Source organism: Trachemys scripta, chromosome 1 (genome assembly GCF_013100865.1).
Source record: "Trachemys scripta elegans isolate TJP31775 chromosome 1, CAS_Tse_1.0, whole genome shotgun sequence".
NCBI lineage: Eukaryota > Metazoa > Chordata > Testudines > Emydidae > Trachemys > Trachemys scripta.
In genome coordinates this window covers 232,347,485-232,367,158 of record NC_048298.1, presented here as the reverse complement: position 1 = coordinate 232,367,158, position 19,674 = coordinate 232,347,485, and the positions used below count along the sequence as shown (strand labels likewise).

The 19,674-nt window shown below is 41.5% G+C and overlaps 1 protein-coding gene across 2 annotated transcripts in view; it reads right to left on the bottom strand.

Annotated features, from left to right (window-relative positions):
- Nucleotides 1-19,674, bottom strand: part of LOC117870722 (interleukin-1 receptor-like 2) — a 41,742-nt gene that overhangs the window by 10,872 nt on the left and 11,196 nt on the right. Inside the window, exons 2-8 of one of the 2 annotated variants that reach the window (XM_034758017.1) lie at nt 15,991-16,302; nt 14,709-14,778; nt 12,986-13,229; nt 10,817-11,003; nt 8,710-8,872; nt 5,983-6,048; nt 1,798-1,921 (exon numbers count right to left, since the gene is read on the bottom strand). In XM_034758017.1, coding sequence (XP_034613908.1) covers nt 1,798-1,921; nt 5,983-6,048; nt 8,710-8,872; nt 10,817-11,003; nt 12,986-13,229; nt 14,709-14,769 — 845 coding nt within the window. In that variant the 5' untranslated portion in view covers nt 14,770-14,778; nt 15,991-16,302. Of the gene's footprint in view, nt 1-1,797; nt 1,922-5,982; nt 6,049-8,709; nt 8,873-10,816; nt 11,004-12,985; nt 13,230-14,708; nt 14,779-15,990; nt 16,500-19,674 lie in introns of those variants that run through there. The other variant, XM_034758016.1, reaches the window with a different exon arrangement.

Genomic DNA, 19,674 nt, shown 5'->3' with positions numbered 1-19,674 from the left:
ATACATCTAAGAATCTTATTCATGCTATCATTGCCCAGTGAAAGAGAAAGACATGAGGCAATTCTATATAGAGACAGTGCTGCCAACTCTCATATTTCAAACAATCGATTTGTAAGCATCTAGAGGATAATACAGGGATAAGCAATAGCCAGCTTGGATTTGTCAAGAACAAACCACACCAAAAAAACCTAATTTCCTTCTTTGACAGGATTACTAGCAAAGTGGATAAGGGGAAAGCAGTAGACATAATTGAGTATGAGCCAACAATGTGATGCTGTTGCGAAAAAAGGCTAATATTCCGGGGTGCACCAACACGAGTGTTGTATGTAAGTGACAGGAGCTAATTGTTCCACGCTACTGGGCACTGGGGAGGCCTCAGCTGGAGTACTGTGTCCAGTTTTGGGAGCCACACTTTGAGAAAGATGTGGACAATTTGAAGAAAGTCCACATCAATAAACAAAAAACAATAAAAGGTTTAGAAAACGACCTATGAATAAAGGTTTAAAAAAAACCACCTCAGTATATTTAGCCTTAAGAAAATAAGACTGAGGTGGGACCTGGCAGCATTCTTCAAACACAGTCAGGGCTGTTACAAAGGGGACACTGATCAATTGTACCCCTTGACCACTGAAGCTAAGATAAGCAGTAATCGGCTTAACCTGCAGCAAAGGAGATTGAAGTTAGATAGTAGGAAAACCTTCTATCTGTCCATTTAGGTAAGTACTGGGATAGGTTACCAAGGGAAGTTGTGGAATCCCCATCATTGGTTAATAACATATTAGACAAACACCTCTCTAGGATAGACTATGTCAGTGGTGGGCAAGCTGCTGGCCACATGCGGCCCGTCAAGGTAATCCACTGGCAGGCCTCCAGATAGATAGTTTGTTTACATTTGCAATGGCCACCCACAGCTCCCATTGGCCAGGAACGGCAAACTGCAACCACTGGGAGCTTCAGGCAGCTGTGCAAATGTAAACAAACTGTCTGGCGGCCCACCAGCGGATTATCCTGACGGGCCGCAGGTTGCCCACCACTGGTCTAGGTCCTCCATCAGCATGGGGGGCTGCACTAGATGACCTCTCAAGGTCCCTTCCCTACCCTATATTTCTATGATTTTATTACAAAGTCTCATGATATTTGGCATTTTTCTGAAAGCCCCAGCTCACATAATTGAATACATTTCTTGAGAATCTCAGTCTTCACTTAAAAAGAAAAAAAGTATAGCCCTCATAGCTGAAGAGAAAAGCTTAAAAATGTGACCCAAGTGCACCCCAAAAACCAAAAGGCATATAGAAAGAACCCCAAATCTACTTTTATAAATCTCATTTTTTTAGGACAATTTTGCTATTTTGGAGGACCTAACTCATGATTTTTGAACTCTCAGGGTTGGCAAAACTGCTAGTATTCTATTTTCTAAAAAGCACATGAGGTTTCTATACGCAGCTGTTGGACAGATTTGCTTCAGTCATACACTTAACTTTCAGGAATATTTTTCTTGGGGTAAAGGGTAAAACCAATGCAGACTAGTGATGCTTGGGGGTTATATCCCTTGAGTGATGCTATGCCCAGTGAACAGATATTTTGTAAAGCAAAATGTTCCAAAGTAAACCATGTTATTTTTTCTCCTAGGTCTATTGAAGTTCAATAGGATACTAGTTGTCCAAATTAGTCTCTAAGAAACACAGAATTAGGATCCTGCCTGGGAAGCCGAGAGAGGCATTACAAACACTAAGGATATTTTCATATACTGCAGTCAGTGATCAACTGATATACATTTTTATATGCAAGTATACTTACTGATTTCCCTCTTGGACTCTCCCCATAAACAAAAAATTGACTAAAGTATTATTGACTCTCCAGGATATTCCAATTGAATTATCTTTAAAACTTGATACGTTGCAGTCCACAACAACATTGGACCCTGAAAAATACCATTAGAAAATGGCCATGAGATACTGTTTACTCTGCATTGTCATGAGATCCACTCATGTAAAGGAGCACGGGAAACATTAGCAACCAACACCAGTAAATATGTAAAGAGCAATCTGACAGAACAAAGGAGGCAGTTTGCAGAATTATGAAGCTTTAGCAGATCCCTTGTCAAACCATCAGCTGTTTGTTTTACAAGAGCTAACCTAGCAAATTATAAATAGCCCAGTCAATTAATCCCTTCAGAGAATAAATAAGTTAATTCTATTCTGAACAAAATGACCATAATTGCCTCTTAAATTTGACATATCTATGGATGAAATAATGTTCTCTCAGGTTTATGGCTTCAGTGTAAAGCTTGAAAAGGTCATAGCAGAAAATTCATAGAAGAACGAATACAAAACTCTTCCATCCACAACAATTAGGAGAGGTTTAAATATATTACAAACCTTGTCATTTTCTACATTTGGTCCAGATACAGCAGATCACTAGGACAAAATCAGTTGCTCTTTATCCTGCAAAAATGTTCTTGAAGTGTGCTGGACAGACTCTTATTGTAAAAGACATAACACCATATTTGTTGAAAGTAGAATTCCAGAACCACTTTTTATTATTGTTGGTATAGCACCAAAAGTGAACTAAATACTTTTTCACACAAGTATGAAGACAAGGGCTACTCCTGGGGGAAGTCTGTGCCTAAAAATTCTGTACACAATATTTTAAAATTCTGCAAAATTGTGCATATTTTATTTGTCAAAATAACAATATAAACACACCAGTTTCAATTATTTTGGCAATTTATTTCAAAATACCTGTCAGCAAGTATGTCTGTAACAATACAGACAAAAAAAAAAAAGATTCAGGAAATGTTTTTTTTTTTTGACAAATAGATTCCTTACTAGGCATACTAATACAGAACTTTGAGTAATTAATTTAAACTACAATACAGAACTGTATTTCTGCACCCCATGGAAGCAGTGCAAAGACCTGGGGGAGCAGGAAGGAGCCTCGGAGTGAACTTGGAGGGTTGTTGGGTGTGGGTGGGAGAAGTATGGAACAGGTTCTTTTGCGGGCAGGATTCTGAGGGAGTTGGGGAGCCTCTCCCATGCAGACCCCAAGCCTCTCCCATTCAGACAGGCACATCTGCCCCCGTCCCCATACAGCCCCAGACCCTCCTACCCCCCATCATATGGCCCTGGAGCCCTCTCCCATTCAGCCCCGGCTCGATGCTGTCACCCCACTAGCTCCTGAGCCCACATCCCAGCCTGTGCTCTCCATTAGCTCTTCTGGACCCCAGCCCATGACCCCCCCCCCAGAAACTCCATGTGCCCCACTCTAGCTCCACCCGCAGGCTGCTGTAATGAACGCAGCTGACTGCTAGATGTTAATGCCAGTCATCCAGCTGTTCTGGTTCCACAATGGCCTCTTGTGGGCAAAAGGCAGAACTGCAGAACTTTTTGGGCAGAATGTATTTTCTGTGGGGAATAAACTCTGCAGTGGACATGAATTCTGCACATGCACAGTGGAGCACAATTGCCTCAGGAGTAAAGGGTCTTCCCCAAAGAATTCATAAGCCAAACAGCATACAGGATATGAAGTGACAAAAGCAGTGAACTTTTTCTTGTTAATTATACAATTTTTGCATGATTTTATTTATGGTAAATATTTCAGTTTTTCCCATTTCTAGGCTTAAAGGTGACCCACAAAGGAAAACACAGATTTGTGCCTTTGTTGTTTCTTTTCAACAGACAAAGGTGACATGAAATGAGGATTTAAGGGTCCCCCCCCTTTTTTTAACATTAGAAATTCACATCTTGCCTGCTTTATTTTCCCTGGGAGACTCTACGAATAATCGGAAAACTGGTAGAATTACGATATTCCAAATACCAAGCAAGGGAAATCTGATTAAGGCCCAATCCAGTAACCATGTGTGTGAAGTTACTCATGTGAATAAGTGTTTGTAGGATCAGAGCCCGAAAGGAGTGGCATTTATCCAGGTGTTTAAAACTCTTATGTTTGCTTTTGTTAACATCTATTTAGGTAAAACATCCTATAGAGATTTGAAGATCTAATGGGGAAAAAAAAATCTGTTAATGCTTTGACATTCCCCAGTTCTTCACTTAAGGGCTGAGAAAGATCACAATGCACATCTCAGTCTGCAAGCGAATCACATTCCGAATCCCATTCTGTTCCTTCCTATTCTCCCCCTCCTCCCACACACACAAGGACAGGAAAGACTGACAGTCTAAAAAGATACACAAATGCAGGTTTGGTTAAGAACTTAAGAATGGCCATAATGGATCAGACCTATGGACCATCTAACCCAGTATCCGGTCTTCCAAAAGTGGCCAGCACCAGATGCTTCAGAGGGAGAGAACAGAACTGGGCAATTATCAAGTCCAGTCCCAGCTTCTAGCAAGTTTTTATTTTAAAATTTGAAAACACATGCCAGGTTTTGTTTAGACATCTCAAAGCAGCAAAATCACTTATCCTTTCTTCCCAGCCCCCTTTTCAAGTCCCTTTTAAAGGCAAGCCTTGGAAGGTGAAAAATGAGACACAATTAGGGTGGGAGCCCCTGGCATTTGGGGAAGGGACATAGATCCCCCACCGCAATTCATTAGAAAGTATTCAAGAACATAGGATTTGCCACACTGGATCAGATCTGAGGTCCATCTAGTATAGTACTCTATCTCTGACAGAAGTCAGTGCCAGATGTTTCAGAGGAAGGTACAAGAACCGTGTGGTAGGAAGATGTGAAATAAGCTGCCCTCCACATTAGGTCTCATCCTGATCTCTAATAGTTAGATATGGGCTAAAGCCCTGAAGCATGGGGTTTAATATCCTGTCCAAAATAAATCGTATCATTAATTATAAAAAGTGTGGCTATTCTTAACTCTATCAACATCCAAAACAGTTTTTGAACCTTGCTAAGTTTTGGGCTCAGAGACTTCCTGTCACAGCAAGTTCTACAATCTAATTACATGTTGTGCAAAAAGTACTTAGTTCCGCATCTGCCACCTTTTTACTTTGATCGAAAGACTTCTCATTGTGTTAGGAGACAAGAAGGGCAGAAGCTCCTACCTTCGATATAATTTATTATTGTATATACTTTTATTTATCTATTGCTGCCCGTCCACATGGCATCTGAACATCTTCCACATGAAGTCAATAGCAGTAGCACAGTCCCAAGCCGACCATGCAGTCTCTGGCACTTTTCCCTTTTGGGGCCTGGTCTACACTGGGGGGGAGGGGGAGAAATCGATCTAAGATACGCAACTTCAGCTACAAGAATAGCGTAGCTAAAGTCGATGTATCTTAGATCGACTTAGAATTACTTACTTCGCGTCCTCGCGGTGCAGGATCGATGGTCGCAGCTCCCCTGTCGACTTTGCTTCCGCCTCTCGCCGAGCTGGAGTTCAGCAGTCGACGGGAGAGCGATCGGGGATCGATTTATCGCATCTACACTACGCACGATAAATCGATCCCCTATAGATCAATCGCTACCCACCGATCTGGTGGGTAGTGTAGACGTACCCCGGGAATCAAAACTCTGCTTGGAGCAGGGTGGGGTTTGTTTGTGGGGAGGACGTCTATCATGTCCCTTCTTGTACACCTCCTTTCTAAGGTAAACAATCCAAATCTATTCAATCTTGCTTCATTAAGATTTTTTCCACATCCCTAATTGTTCTCATTGCCCTTTTCTGAACCTCCACTTTATCCTCCTCACTGCAAGTTACTCAATATTTATATAGGATGGTCAAAAGATATCAAGTAGACCACTTTGCAGCTGCTACGTCAGCCATGTAAGGAGCCCAGCCAGAGCCTCAGCCTTTTTAGCAAACCCAACAAGACTGACAGACAGATGAAGATCCCCCCACAACCCCCTTTTAAAAAAATAAAAATAATATAAATGGAAGTTCAGTGGAGGTTTGGGAAAATACAGGAAAAGTTTCCCAGACTCAAAAGTCTGAGGACCATAATAAAGGGGTTATGGATTGACAATGAGACAAAATACTCTCAATTTTTATAATGTGCTATGAGCCCATTTCTTACCAAGTTCCACTTCAATTGTATTGTTTCTTGGATAAAGAATTTCAGTTCTCTTCTTCAGTGGGGTCTCTAAAAATTAAAAAAAATATATGCATAAATAGAAAATTTTATCAGAAATAATCACAAGTAATGGCAAGGACATTTAGTACAGCTCTAGTTTAGAAATATCACTAACAGGCAGGAGTAGTTTATAGATGAACTGCAAAACAAGAACACAAAACTTTTGCCTGAAGCCCTTACTGTTCCTTTGCAATGAAAAGAAGCTCAAACCTTTTCAAAAAGTATTTTTCTATGTTTGTTTTGCATTTGCTTGTTCTTTTCTTTCTGAAGAACTTCCATAAAAACCAACAAACCGACCGAGAAAAGTAGGGGAAGAGGTAAAACACATTAACAGTTACAGTATTCCAAAATATCAACAACCATTTCCACTCTATATGCATCCGAAGGAGTGGGCTGTAGTCCACGAAAGCTTATGCTCTAATAAATTTGTTAGTCTCTAAGGTGCCACAAGTACTCCTGTTCTTTTTGCGGATACAGACTAACACGGCTGCTACTCTGAAACAACCATTCACTCTCCCTGCTCCATCCCTATTTGTAGTGACCAGGATAACAGTTTCCTACTTAATCCAGACAAAAAAAAAAAAACTACATCAAGTTAAGTACCAGAAATACTTGCAAATACCTTAACAATATTAGTTTTGTAGAAAAATCAGAACAGTTTCCTTGTTAAATAGTTGTGCTTAATTTGTGATGGGTGACAGGGTCAACCCAAACTTATGCTAATAAAATCTTTATACCCTGTCACTCTATCCCATTTCTTATTCCTACAGGCCCCAGCATGCCAGACACTGTACAGACACATAGTAAGAGACAGTCCTTTTCCCTAAAGACTTTATGATCTAAGCAGACAAGACAGGCATAGGGCAGGAGGGAAAAGAGAGGAACAGAAGAAGTGAAGCAACTTGCCCCAAGCCATGCAGTGCCATGATTAGAACCCAGGTCTCTGAAGACCCAATCCAGTGCTAGAGCTCCTGGACCACAGTGGTTCCACAAAGGATTAGTTAATTATAATTCACTTTAGCATTACAATTATGGCTATAGTGCTCCAGGTGTGAATAACAGTACAGTAGATACTGCTTAGTAACAACCTGGAGAACAACCACTTTTGGTTAGCAGAAACATTTTGTAAATTGGTTTGTATACTGGCAACAGGCACACCCACTACTGAAAACAGTTTTTGTGGAAAGCCCCAGCCGCAGGAAGGTTTGCAGCCAGGGTAGGAAGGGCTGGGATGTGTCTTCCCCAGCTGCAGGCCCCCAAACCTACCTGTGGCTGGTGCTCAGCCTGTCCCAGCGCCTCCTTCCAGGGGCAGTGGACGAGAAGTAGCCAATTAATGTGATGAGTTTACTTTGACTGTGGTTTTTTATTTAAATTAATCTATAAAATAAGTAAAGGCAGTAGCTTCAAAAAAGTAGGGGTAAATAAACAAAGGCAGTGATTATTAAAAATAACCTCACAAAAACACTGGAGAAAGCAGCAGTTTAAAATACTATTAGAAAAACTTGCAAGTGAAGTGAATACTTTAAGAATGTGGAAAGGTAATGGCTACAAAAACAGGTTTTAAGAACAAAAATAAATATGTATTTATTTTTAAGAAGGTGAGAAATAAAAACACAAATCAGCGAAGTAGGAAAAGGGGATCATACAGAAAAATGAATCTAACTCATCTGGCCAGATCTTCAGCTGCTGTCATTTGTGTTGCTCTGAGGGCCAAGGCAGCCCAAAATCTGCTCTTCAAGAGAAGCTAGAAATTGCCCTGGCATAAAACTGGCAAAGCTAACTCTGCACCATGCACTCCAACCTTACTGTGTGCGGGCAGCACCTGGGCAAGGGAAGGGTGGGGCCAGAGTATATGGTAGAGTGGTCACCTGGAACAGGGGCTATTTTATCACCAGAATCAAAGGAGTGGGAAGGTGGCTTTAGAGTCTTTTCCTCTCCTCAGCTGGGGATTATTTAGCCAACCAAATTGAGCAATAGTTAGACCACCAGATCTTATCGCTGAGAATTTTCCTTCCTCTGATTGTTTCTTAAACACAACTGTCACATCCTGTCTTAAAATCAGGACCTGTCTATGTTGAGAGTATTTGTACTGGTGCAGCTGCACTGATGCAAGCCCCCAGTGTAGATGCATTGTACCAGTGTAAAACAGAGCTTGCGCTGGGGGGTTTGCATTAGTGCTGTGGCACCAGTACAAATGCTCCCAGTTTCAAATCATGGTAAGCCACACTAGTGCAAGCCTCATTTTACACCAGGGAAATGCATTTCCCCTGGAGTTTGCTTCAATATTTAGTACTAGTGCTGTTACACCAGTACATCCATCCCCAGTTTAGAACAGGCCCTTATATTGTAAACTAATCCAGACAAGGCCAGTGTTTTCCTGTGTGTTTGTATAGCTCCTAGCGCAATGGGACCCCAAATCCTGACTGGAATCTCTATTTATTTTACTGTAATACTAACAAACCAAAATAATATTAATAGTGTTTTTCAGTCTTCTGGCTCTCCCTTAAGTTTAAAGTTATAAAAGAATTACTAACAAACGATATCTTAGTTGTCCGATTTGGCATTCCTTTGAATCCACACTAACCAATGAATTGTCTGAAACTTCTGGATTTGCAAAAAAAAGTAACATTGAACTCTACAAATGCACCGAAGAATAAAAACGAGACTTACCTATAACAGTTACATAAATGTTTCGAGAAATGTTATATTCTTTGTCCATATAATTATATGTCATCTTGCAGGAGTAATTTCCTGAATCATTTACATTTGCACTATTTATTATGAGATCATCATCCCGATTTAGAAATCTTTCATTGTCAATCAGATTACATTCCTAAACACAACAAGTGCTCTGTTAAATCACAGAGAATAAGAATACAGTACTAAAAAAATATCAAATTCAAATATTCCCTCCCATGGAATGTGGCAAGGTAATTTCACCAGTTGGGTTCAATATGAATCTTATGTTAAAACTAGGGTTGTCGATTAATCGCAATTAACTCACGCAATTAACTAAAAAAAATTAATCGAGCTTAAAACATTTAATCACGATTGATTGCAGTTTTAATTGCACTGTTTAATAAATTTCAATTGGTATTGTATTGTTGAATATTTTTGGATGTTGTTCTACATTTTCAAATATATTGATTTCAATTACAACTCAGAATACAAAGGGTACAGTTGTCACTTTATAATATTTTATTACAAATATTTGCACCGTAAAAAATGATAAAGTAAATAGTATTTTTCAATTCACCTCATACAAGTACTGTAGTGCAATCTCTATCTTGAAAGTGCAACTTACAAATGTAGATTTTTTTTTGTTACACAACTGCACTCAAAAACAAAACAAATGGGGGGTAAAACTTCAAAGCCCACAAGTCCAATCAGTCCTACTTTTGTTCAGCCAATCGCTAAGACAAACAAGTTTGTTTACACTTACAGGAGATAATGCTGCCCTTTTCTTGGGGGGGGGGGGGGGGGGGGGGGGGGGGTGAGGGAAAGCTCAGTGGTTTGAGCACTGGCCTGCTAAACCCAGGGTTGTGAGTTCAATCCTTGAGGGGGCCACTTGGGGATCTGGGGCAAAATCAGTACTTGGTCCTGCTAATGAAGGCAGGGGGCTGGACTCGATGACCTTTCAAGGTCCCTTTCAGTTCTAGGAGATGGGATATCTCCATTCATTTCATTTCATTTCTTATTTACAATGTTACCAGAAAGTGAGAACAGACATTTATTTGCATGGCACTTTTGTAGCCAGCATTGCAAGGTATTTACATGCCAGATACGCTAAACATTCGTATGCCCCTTCATGTTTTGGCCACCATTCCAAAGGACATGCTTCTATGCTGATGACGCTCATTAAATAAATAATGCATTAATTCAATTTGTGACTGAACTCCTTGGGGGAGAACTGTATGTCTCCTGCTCTGTTTTACCCACATTCTGTCATATTTCATGTTATAGCAGTCTCGGATGATGACCCAGCACATGTTGTTCATTTTAAGAACGCTTTCACTGCAGATTTGACAAAATGCAAAAAAGGTACCAATGTGATATTTCTAAAGATAGCTACAGCACTCGAACCAAGATTTAAGAATCTGAAGTGCCTTCCAAAATCAGAGACAAGGCGTGGAACATGCTTTCAGACATCTTAAAAGAGCAACACTCCAATGAGGAAACTACAGAACCCGAACGATCAAAAAGGAAAAATCAACCTTCTGCTGGTGGCATCTGACTCAGAGGATGAAAATGAACACGCGTTGGGCCGCACTGCTTTGGATGGTTATCAAGCAGAACCCATCATCAGCATGGATGCATGTCCCCTGGAATGGTGGTTGAAGCATGAAGGGAATATGGCTACCAAGACAGAACTCAGTGCTACAATGCGCTCAGCATCCTCAACTCACATTGAAGTCTGGCTACATCGGGCCAGCCTCTTCAAGAACACAGCCACCCTACCGTGAAACTGCCTATACATGTTGGATATTTTTGTTAAGGTCCCCTTCTTTGTTCGATATGAGGGAAGGAGAAGATGAAATCACCTTCAAAACAATAGGCCCCTTGAGTGTCATGTGGGCAGCTAAAATAGACACACTTATCTATACTTTATTATAGTAATTTCACCACAACATACAAGTCTCCTCACATATACATCCCGTGTCACAGAAAAAAAAAAAATCATATGAGCTATTCTGTCTCCCCACCCTCCATTATCAATTCTAAACATCAGTTAAAACACAAAACAGTGGCTGAAAATGAAATAGGGGACAGAGCCTACCTTATACCAGTGAATGGGTAAAGTATTTTTCTCATCTCTGAAATAGTCTAGATGAGGACACACAATCTTTGCATTTGATGATGCTGATATCTCTTGAGCATAGAGAAAATCCCCATTAAAACACAAACCAGCAGTATTTTTGAAAACGATTACACTGAAATATATTTTCTTGCAGCTTGTTAAATTCCTGTAATGAAAACAAAGCAGCTGAATTACACTTCTAATTTTTCCTATTTATATCCTTTTCATACCTGCTGCCCTTTCTCTTTGGCCACTTCTAATGAAGCTTTAACATCAGGCTGGAAAGTTGGGAGCATAGTTCCCCCCAGAAGCAAATCCATTGCTGTCTAGCAGGCTGACTATCCGTAACAAGAATTTCCTACCCCCTTCCCCCAGCTCTACTTTCCCTAGCATCAATTCCTTCATTCATTCTATAATCCATGAAACCCATATGATTACAAAAAGAGAGAAGACGACGTGGTCAGGTATGACATTGCACAAAATGTTACTTGTATCTATGAACAAATTAAGAGAGAGATCCTGAGGGGCAACTAAGCTGCACAGAATGCAGACCATCATGTACACACACATGGCATAAAGCTCTCCCTTGCACTCCTCCAAATCTGGTGTGCCGCGCCAATCCCCCTTCCAAGTTACAGCAGCCTTCAAGCTGATCTAATTTAAGGCTGCAAAGAAGGAGATAAAAGCATTGGTGTGGTGTAAGGGTCATCTAGCTATGCTTCCTCTTCAGCTATTCTGGCAGCAAGGAAAGGTAATAATCTAAGAGCCACTACACTGGCTTTAGATCACCAGAAAATTGTCCTTACATTGGCGTGATCTTCCCTGAGCTGCTTATGCCAGCTTTATGACCAGAAGTTTTGGGGTCAGAGTCCATTACTGGTGCAAGACCAGCTGCTGCACTATACCAGAGAACCTGGCTCTCAGAGTCCTTTTCTTTGGGTCTGCCTAATTACTTCAGACTGTCCATGAACTGACTGTTTTAAAAGTCTGAGAGAATTTGTTTGCTAGTAGTGTTTTAATTAGCAAAAATTCCTCCAATCCCTGAAAACTCACAGCAAACAAACGCTGTTCGAACTGGGGTATGAACCTCCTATGTGCAAATACGTGTGCATGAATGAACGTCATCATACCCTGACTACTGGCCTTCAAACAGTATCCAGGCAACTGGCTTATGCTGAAGAAACAAATATGATTACTGAATTTCAGGGGCCCAGGAGAATGCTGTAGCTGGGAAAGAATACATCAATTTGGATCAGCTCTTAGTTCTTCAAGGGCCAGAACAGGGAAGGATTTCTGGGACCATGGCTACATCTGGATTACAACTGAAAATTAAGGCTGGACGTGGTTTTCTGGAGGCCTGAAGCGGGTTAGGATGGGCATGAGTTTTTAAAGCTGGGCAGCAGGACCGGGTACACCTCTTGGGGGGGGGGGGAAAAATAACTGGGGCAGATCCTCCACTGTTGCAATTTGTCATGGCTCCATTGAAGTAATTGGAACTATAGCAATTAATACCAGCTGAGGATTTGCCACCATTGTATTGTATCATCATATCTGAATGGACACAAACCTCATGATATCATGGCTAGGGCTGGTTGAAAGTGTTTCATCTGAAAGTTTTTCCAAGGAAAAGTGCTTTTCACTACAACTTTTTGCAGCGTTTGTAATTTTCTGATTTTCAACTACGTGAAATAAAATCTTTTATTACCAAGAAACAAACTTTACTCCATTAAATTCCAATCGAAATGAAAATGGTTTATTTCTAATAATTTTCTTTTAAAAAAAAAATCAAAATTCTAAAAAAAATTTCAAATTAAAAAAAAAATCTCCTTTAGTTTGAAAGTTTCCATAGAAAATAATTAGTATTTTCTGACCAGCCCTAATCATGAAGTCGTGTCAGCGATGAATATACTTGGGATTCTTTTCCAATAAAGTGTAACAGCCTCATCAAAATCAGCTCTGCTGTAAATCAAGATGAATAGCCCTGTTTTTAATATGAACCATAAGCGTTTGTGAAGGGAAAACTACAAGCTAACCCCAGACTTAATATCAGAAAAATAATTCAGATATTTAATTATTCTTTTTCAAGCTCACATCTACAGCAATGTAGTTTTTGTAAAAAACCAAACCCAGGAAAAAACACATTCTTACCGCATGACACATTCATAGGATCCTGAGTCTTCTAAAATTGCAGGCATAAACCAAAGCAAGTTCTTGTGCTGATGTATTCTGGAAGTTACAGGCATTTTGCTCCCACTTTTATACCAAGTCAAGCTGTAATTCATGTGCTGAAGAGCCAGTGTTTTATCTAACAAACAATCAATAGTAAGAGGTTCTCCTACCAGTACAGATATCAAACTTTGACTATGCAGCACATCATGTACCATGCATTCCTCTAAAAAACATGATAGAGACAAAATAAAAAAAAAAAAAGACATGAGTATAGAACTCTGGAGACAAATTTGTCTATTTCTTTAATAGGTTTTCAATATTCATCTTTAAATACTCTTGTGGGACAGGCAACTCCAGCATCTATAAACTAAATGATATCCTATAACTATACACAAAAATTCTGTTAGTGAAATTCTAATCACAAAGAAGTCACAGAGCTCCCCAGCAATGTGAAATCTGACTATTTTATGTGAAGGAATTAGAGAATATCATTAAAAATTGTCAGCTTCAATGTCAGATAGGGTGACCAGACAGCAAATGTGAAAAATCGGGACGAGGGTGGGGGGGTAATAGGAACCTATATAAGAAAAAGACCCAAAAATCAGGACTGTCCCTATAAAATCGGTACATCTGGTCACCCTAATGTCAGAGCCAAATTCCAGTTTAAGTACCGGTAATTATATTTTGCCTGTCTAGAATGCCCCACACTGAGTTTAGATTGTATATTTTGTTTCAGCTCCCTTTTTGCATTGAGGTGGAATTTCAAAAGGATTAAATAGCAACTTACCTCTGCTCTCATTTAAGTTAATGGGAACTTACCATTGGCTTTGATGAGAGTAGAGTTAGGCTAATAGAGTACTTTTGGAAAATCTCACCCTACATTGTTTTGTAGCAGTACTGTCCAGTCTTCAATTGTTCCATTAGACCAAGCAATAAATGACTAGTTTAGCCAGCATCAACTCTCACTCTGAAATACGCTGAATGCAAGAGGAGCATGCCAGCTTCCAGGAAACAGTAATTATTCTCTACCTGACTTTTTCCATCCCAATGTGCAGAAACCTGATCACAAAATATTGCTACAAAGGTCCTTCTACATTCACCAAGTCTGCACATTGGGGGAGAGTGGGAAACAAGGAGAATGTTATGGGGCTGTCACTTCCAACTTCTGCTACTCTGTCCCCTGCTTGTATGAGCTTTCTGCTGCTTTGCTGTCAACTGCAGCATGGAATCAACAGATACATGGGGCCTTGAGATTGTAAAATAATTTGTCAGCCTAACCCTTCCCAGATCTGGAACAATAAGGTGTATACATTGTAGGATTATACACAGACACTGAAAGATTTACCAATATAGGTCTTGAGAATTCTCCACACTGAAAATGTCAAATGTGTGTCAGATTTAGGATAGTCAATACTTTTTCCAGTGCCCATTTAAAAATGCCAATGTGTGGAAAGCATACATAATGCACTGAAACTTCACACCAGGGCAACTTAAGATCACAAAAATAAAAGCCACACCGTTTTATAATGAAAATATAGCACACCCTAAATATAGAGTTCAGACTAGCATCACTACCGGTTACTACATCTCTGTTCTTAAATAGCTGTTTTCAGGTATCTGAGAAGTAAGTTACTTTAATACATGTATGTGTAAAAGAGTGCATTTCAGAGGAGGTAATTAGGAAACCATCTGATCAACTTACCTGCCTTCACTGAAGAGATAAACACTAGGATTATACTACAGGTAAACACAGCTGCAGCCATTACGTTTTACTACGACAAAAAAAAAAAAATCAGTATTGTCTTTCTCAAAGCAGTTCAACACAGAGCAGAACAAAAATTACAAGCGTCCACACTATAATTTGTATTTTTATAGATCTTTTTGTACACAAGGATCTCATAAGAACATAACAACGGCCATACTGGGTCAGACCAATGGTCCATATAGCCCAGTATCCTGTCTTCCGACAGTGGCCAGTGCCAGGTGCTTCAGAGGTAATGAACAAAACAGGGCAATTATCGAGTGATCTATCCCCTGTCATCCAGTCCCAGCATCTGGAAGTCAGAAGCTTAGGGATACCCAGAGCATGGGGTTGTGTCCCTGACAATCTTGGCTAATAGCCATTGATGGAGCTATCCTCCATGAACTTAACTAGTTATTTTTTGAACCTAGTTATATTTTTGACCTTCACAACATATCCTGGCAACGCATGTCACGCTGTCTGGAGCAGCTCACAAGTGCCTACCGCAGGGCAGACTGTCAAAAACAGGGCAGACTAGTGGTGTGTTCTATAATTCGATTTCACCAACCCAGTAACAAACGTGAACTCCTGGTGTAACAGTATTACCATGGAGTCACAGACAGTCCCCTTATACTTTCCAGTTTATCTTGCCACCCAGGCAAGCTGGACTCAGTGATAAATGGTCACACCAAAAAAAAAAAAAAAAAAAAAAAATCTCACACAATATTCAGGTTGCTTCCATTCCCAAGAGACCAGTCACTTACCCCAGATCAATTGGAACCAAGGAGCTTACACCATAGACCAGGTGTCGGCAACGTTCGGCACACGGCTCGCCATGGTAAGCACCCTGGCGGGCCAGGCCAGTTTATTTACCTGCTGACGCGGCAGGTTCAGCCGATCGCGGCCCCCACTGGCCGCAGTTTGCCATCCCAGGTCAATGGGGGCGGCGGGAAGCTGCGGCCAGCACATCGCTCGCCCGGGCCACTTCTCGGCGCCCCAATTGGCCCGGGACGGCGAACCGCGGCCAGTAGGGGCCGCGATCGGCCGAACCTGCCGCGTCAGCAGGTAAATAAACTGGCCCGGCCCGCCAAGGCGCTTACCCTGGCGAGCCGTGTGCCAAACGTTGCTGTGCCATAGACAATGCCTGTAACCAATCCAGTAATAAACTATCTAAAGGTTTATTAAAACTAGGAAAAAGAAATAAGAGTTATTTACAGGTTAAAGCAAGCAAATATACACATACACACAAATGAGTTATCATCTAAATCACTAGAGTGACAGAGTTGTAGAGATCTGTCAATTCGAAGTGTCTGGGGATATCTGCCTCAGTCTCTGGCCCTCCCAGAGTTCAAACAGCAAAGAGAGATAAAGTCAAAGGAAATTTGTCTATTTCTTTCATTCAGTTTTCAAGTCCATAGGATGAGCTTCCTTGCATGTAGCTTTTCCCAGGTAGGATAGGGCCATTAACCAATCCTTTGTATTGTGATGTTCCTTGATGGCTCATCTTTATTTTGATAGTCCTTCTGGATGGCTGGCGGGGATACGATTCCCATATCTGGGTTGAGAACAAACATTTTCAAAGTTATAAAGCAAAACTTACGTATTTTTGTAGCATAGAATACAGACATTAAAAGTGAGATACATGCATACAGCAACTTACAAGCATTTCACAGTCTAAACACTAAATGCATTCTTATAAGACTAATTTTGAGCAAAACTAACCCACAGGTGAACTGGTCCAGTCTCCAGCTACGAGTCTGTTAGTTCTTAGCTAATGCCTGCAGTCTTGGCAAGAGCTGGCACCTGGTTTGCCAGCATCACAACGAGTTCCACAGGTTGTCTGTGCCTTGTGTGAAGAAATACTTCCTTTTGTTTGTTTTAAACCTGCTGCCTATTAATTTCATTATGGGACCCCTAGTTCTTGTGTTACATGAAGGGGTAAATAACACTTCACTTTCTCCACCCCATTCATGATTTTATAGATTTCTATCATTTCCCCCCTTAGTTGTCTCATTTCTAAGATAAACAGAAACAGTCTTTTTAATCTCTCCTCAAAAGGAAGCTGTTCCATACCACTAATCATTTTTATTGTTCTTCTCCGTACCTTTTCCAAGATGGGGCGACTAGAACTACATGCAGCATTCAAGGTGTGGCCATACCATGGATTCGTATAGTGGCATTTTCTGTCTTAACTATTCCTTTCCTAATGGTTCCCAATACTGTTCATTTTTTTACTACCGCTGCACATTGAGCGTTTATTTTCAGAGAACTATTCATGTTGATTCCAAGATCACTTTCTTTAGTAGTAACAGCCAATTTAGATCCCATCTTTTTAGTTTAGTATAGTTTGGATTATATTTTCCAACATGCATTACTTTGCACTTATCAACACTGAATTTCATTTGCCATTTTGTGCCCAATCACCCAGTTTATGAGATCCCTTTGTAACGCTTCACAGTCTGCTTTGGACTTAACTAACTTGAGTAATTTTGTATTGTCTGCAAACTTTGCCACTTCACTATTTACCCCCCACCACCACCCATTTCCAGATCATCTATGAATATGTTGAATAACACAGGCCCCAGCACAGATCCTTACGGATAACCACTTTCCATTGTGAAAACTGACCATTTATTCCCATTCTTTTAACTAATTACTGATCCATGAGAGAACCTTCTCTCTTATCCCATGAGTGCTTACTTTGCTTAAGAGCCTTTGGTGTAGGACCTTGCCAAAAGCTTTTAGAAAGTCCAAGTACACTATAACACAACTGGATCACACTTGTCCACATGCTTGTTGACACCCTCAAAGAGTTCTAACAGATTGGTGAGGCAGGATTTCACTTTACAAAAGTCATGTTGACGCTTCCCCAATATATCATGTTCATCTATGTGTCTGATTGTTCTGGTTTTTTTTACTACAGTTTCAACCAATTTGCCTGGTCCTCAAATTAGGCCTATGGTACATCTACACTGCAACATAGGCCCATGCTAGCGCTTCTATTGCTTTGCAGTGTATACACAGCCCCACTTGCTCATGTCCAGTAGTAGTCTGCCAGAAATAACCCACAATTCCATGGGACAACTTCCTTAGTTATCTCTATCCCAACAAGCTCCAATCCACTCTATTGAAACCGGAAACTACTCCCTTGTTAGGGGGCTTATTTTTTTTACCCTCTTATTTCCCTGGTCCTTCTTGCATGAACAGAGAGCAACAATACCCAAAGTCCAAAGGCGCAAACAATTTGATGTTTATTGGGGTGAACTTTCAGCAAGCATGATTCCAGTTTCCTTCCTTAGTGTCCCCCTTCCCAGGTTTAACACCACAGAGCCTTGCCTATGTCCCTGTTCCCATTTCCTGTTCCCATTCCCCCCCTTAGCAAAACATGATCCCAATTCCCCCACCCCCTGTTCCCATTCCCCCCTTACTTCCTGATTAACTGCAGACTATATAGTAAAACTTAAGTTCAGCTTAGCTATACCTTAACCAATCATTTTACTGAAATTTAACTAACCAATCCTAACATACTGCAACATGGTTATTTAACCAAATATATTCCACCACCTTAATTAGTTTACACCCAACAAAATTAATTATACAGCAGACAAAAACAATTACAAAACCAGAAACCATGCAAACAAACATACAAAACAATACAAAAGTAAAAATTTCACAACTACATCTGTACAAACATAAGGGTTTTCCAGCTGTGTCTATTAATAAGTAAGTTTTTACCAAACAGAAAACTATCAAACTAAATTTTCTTTTACATGTTCTAGGCTCTTTCCTTTCTCTGGAGGTGACAGGAATATCAGGACAGGATTGTATTCCTATCAGCCCAATAGCACCTTATTTCAATGTGACTAGTTTGGAATGTGAGGATGTGACTGTTTACTTCTCAGCTTATGGCTGCCTCTACTGCTTAGCCAAAGGCCTTACTTAGCCTAAGAACAGAGCCTCAGACTGTCCCTTAGAAGTAAAATTACTTTTTGTATGTGTTTCTTTTATACCTCTATAACTAGCTAAGTAATAAGAATACATCTAAATTCTTAAAGTATAGGCCTTTACAAACAGGCCTAAATATCTATATCCTAACACAGCAGACAGAAATAATAACAGAACCAGACAGAGACCATGCAAATAAACATACAAAACAATACAGACGCAAGGATTTCACATTCCAGCTATTGATAAGTGAGTTCTTCCCAGACAGGATGCCATTAAACTAAGTTTCCTTTTACATCTTCTAGGCTCTTCCCTTTCTCTGGAGGTGATAGGAATACAATCCTGTCCTGGTATTCCTAACAGCCCAATAGCACCTTATTTCAATGTGACTAGTTTGGAATGTAAGGATGTAGGGTTACCATATTTTGTGCCTCCAAAAGGAGGACACTCCACGGGGCCCCGGCCCCGCCCCCCAGCCCCGCCCACACCCCCGCCCCAACTCCGCCCCTTCCCCAAAGTCTCCGCCCCCTCCCCTGCTTCCCGCGAAAATTTGATTCGCGGGAAGCCTGAAGCAGGTAAGGGGTGTGGGGGGGGGGGAGGAGGCGCGGCCCAGGCTGGCCCCCCAGCGGCTCCAGCCTGGGTCGGCTCCGGCCCTGGGGTGCCGGCCCTGGCCGACCACCCCCGGCCCGCCCAGAACTGCCAGCCCCTGGGCCCCCGGCCGAGCACCCCCGGCCCGGCCCCCGGGTTCCCGGCCCAGCAGCCCTGGCCCGCCCAGCAGCCCCGGGCCCCTGGCCTACCCAGCACTGCCGGTCCCCGGCGGCCCAGCGCACCCCCCGGCGGCCCGGCACCGCCAGCCCCCGGCGGCCCGGCGCACCCCCCGGTGGCCTGGCGCACTCCCCGGCCACCCAGCACCGCCGGTCCCCGGCGGCCCAGCACACCCCCAGGCCGCCCAGCACCGGTGGCCTGGCGCACCCCCCGCCGG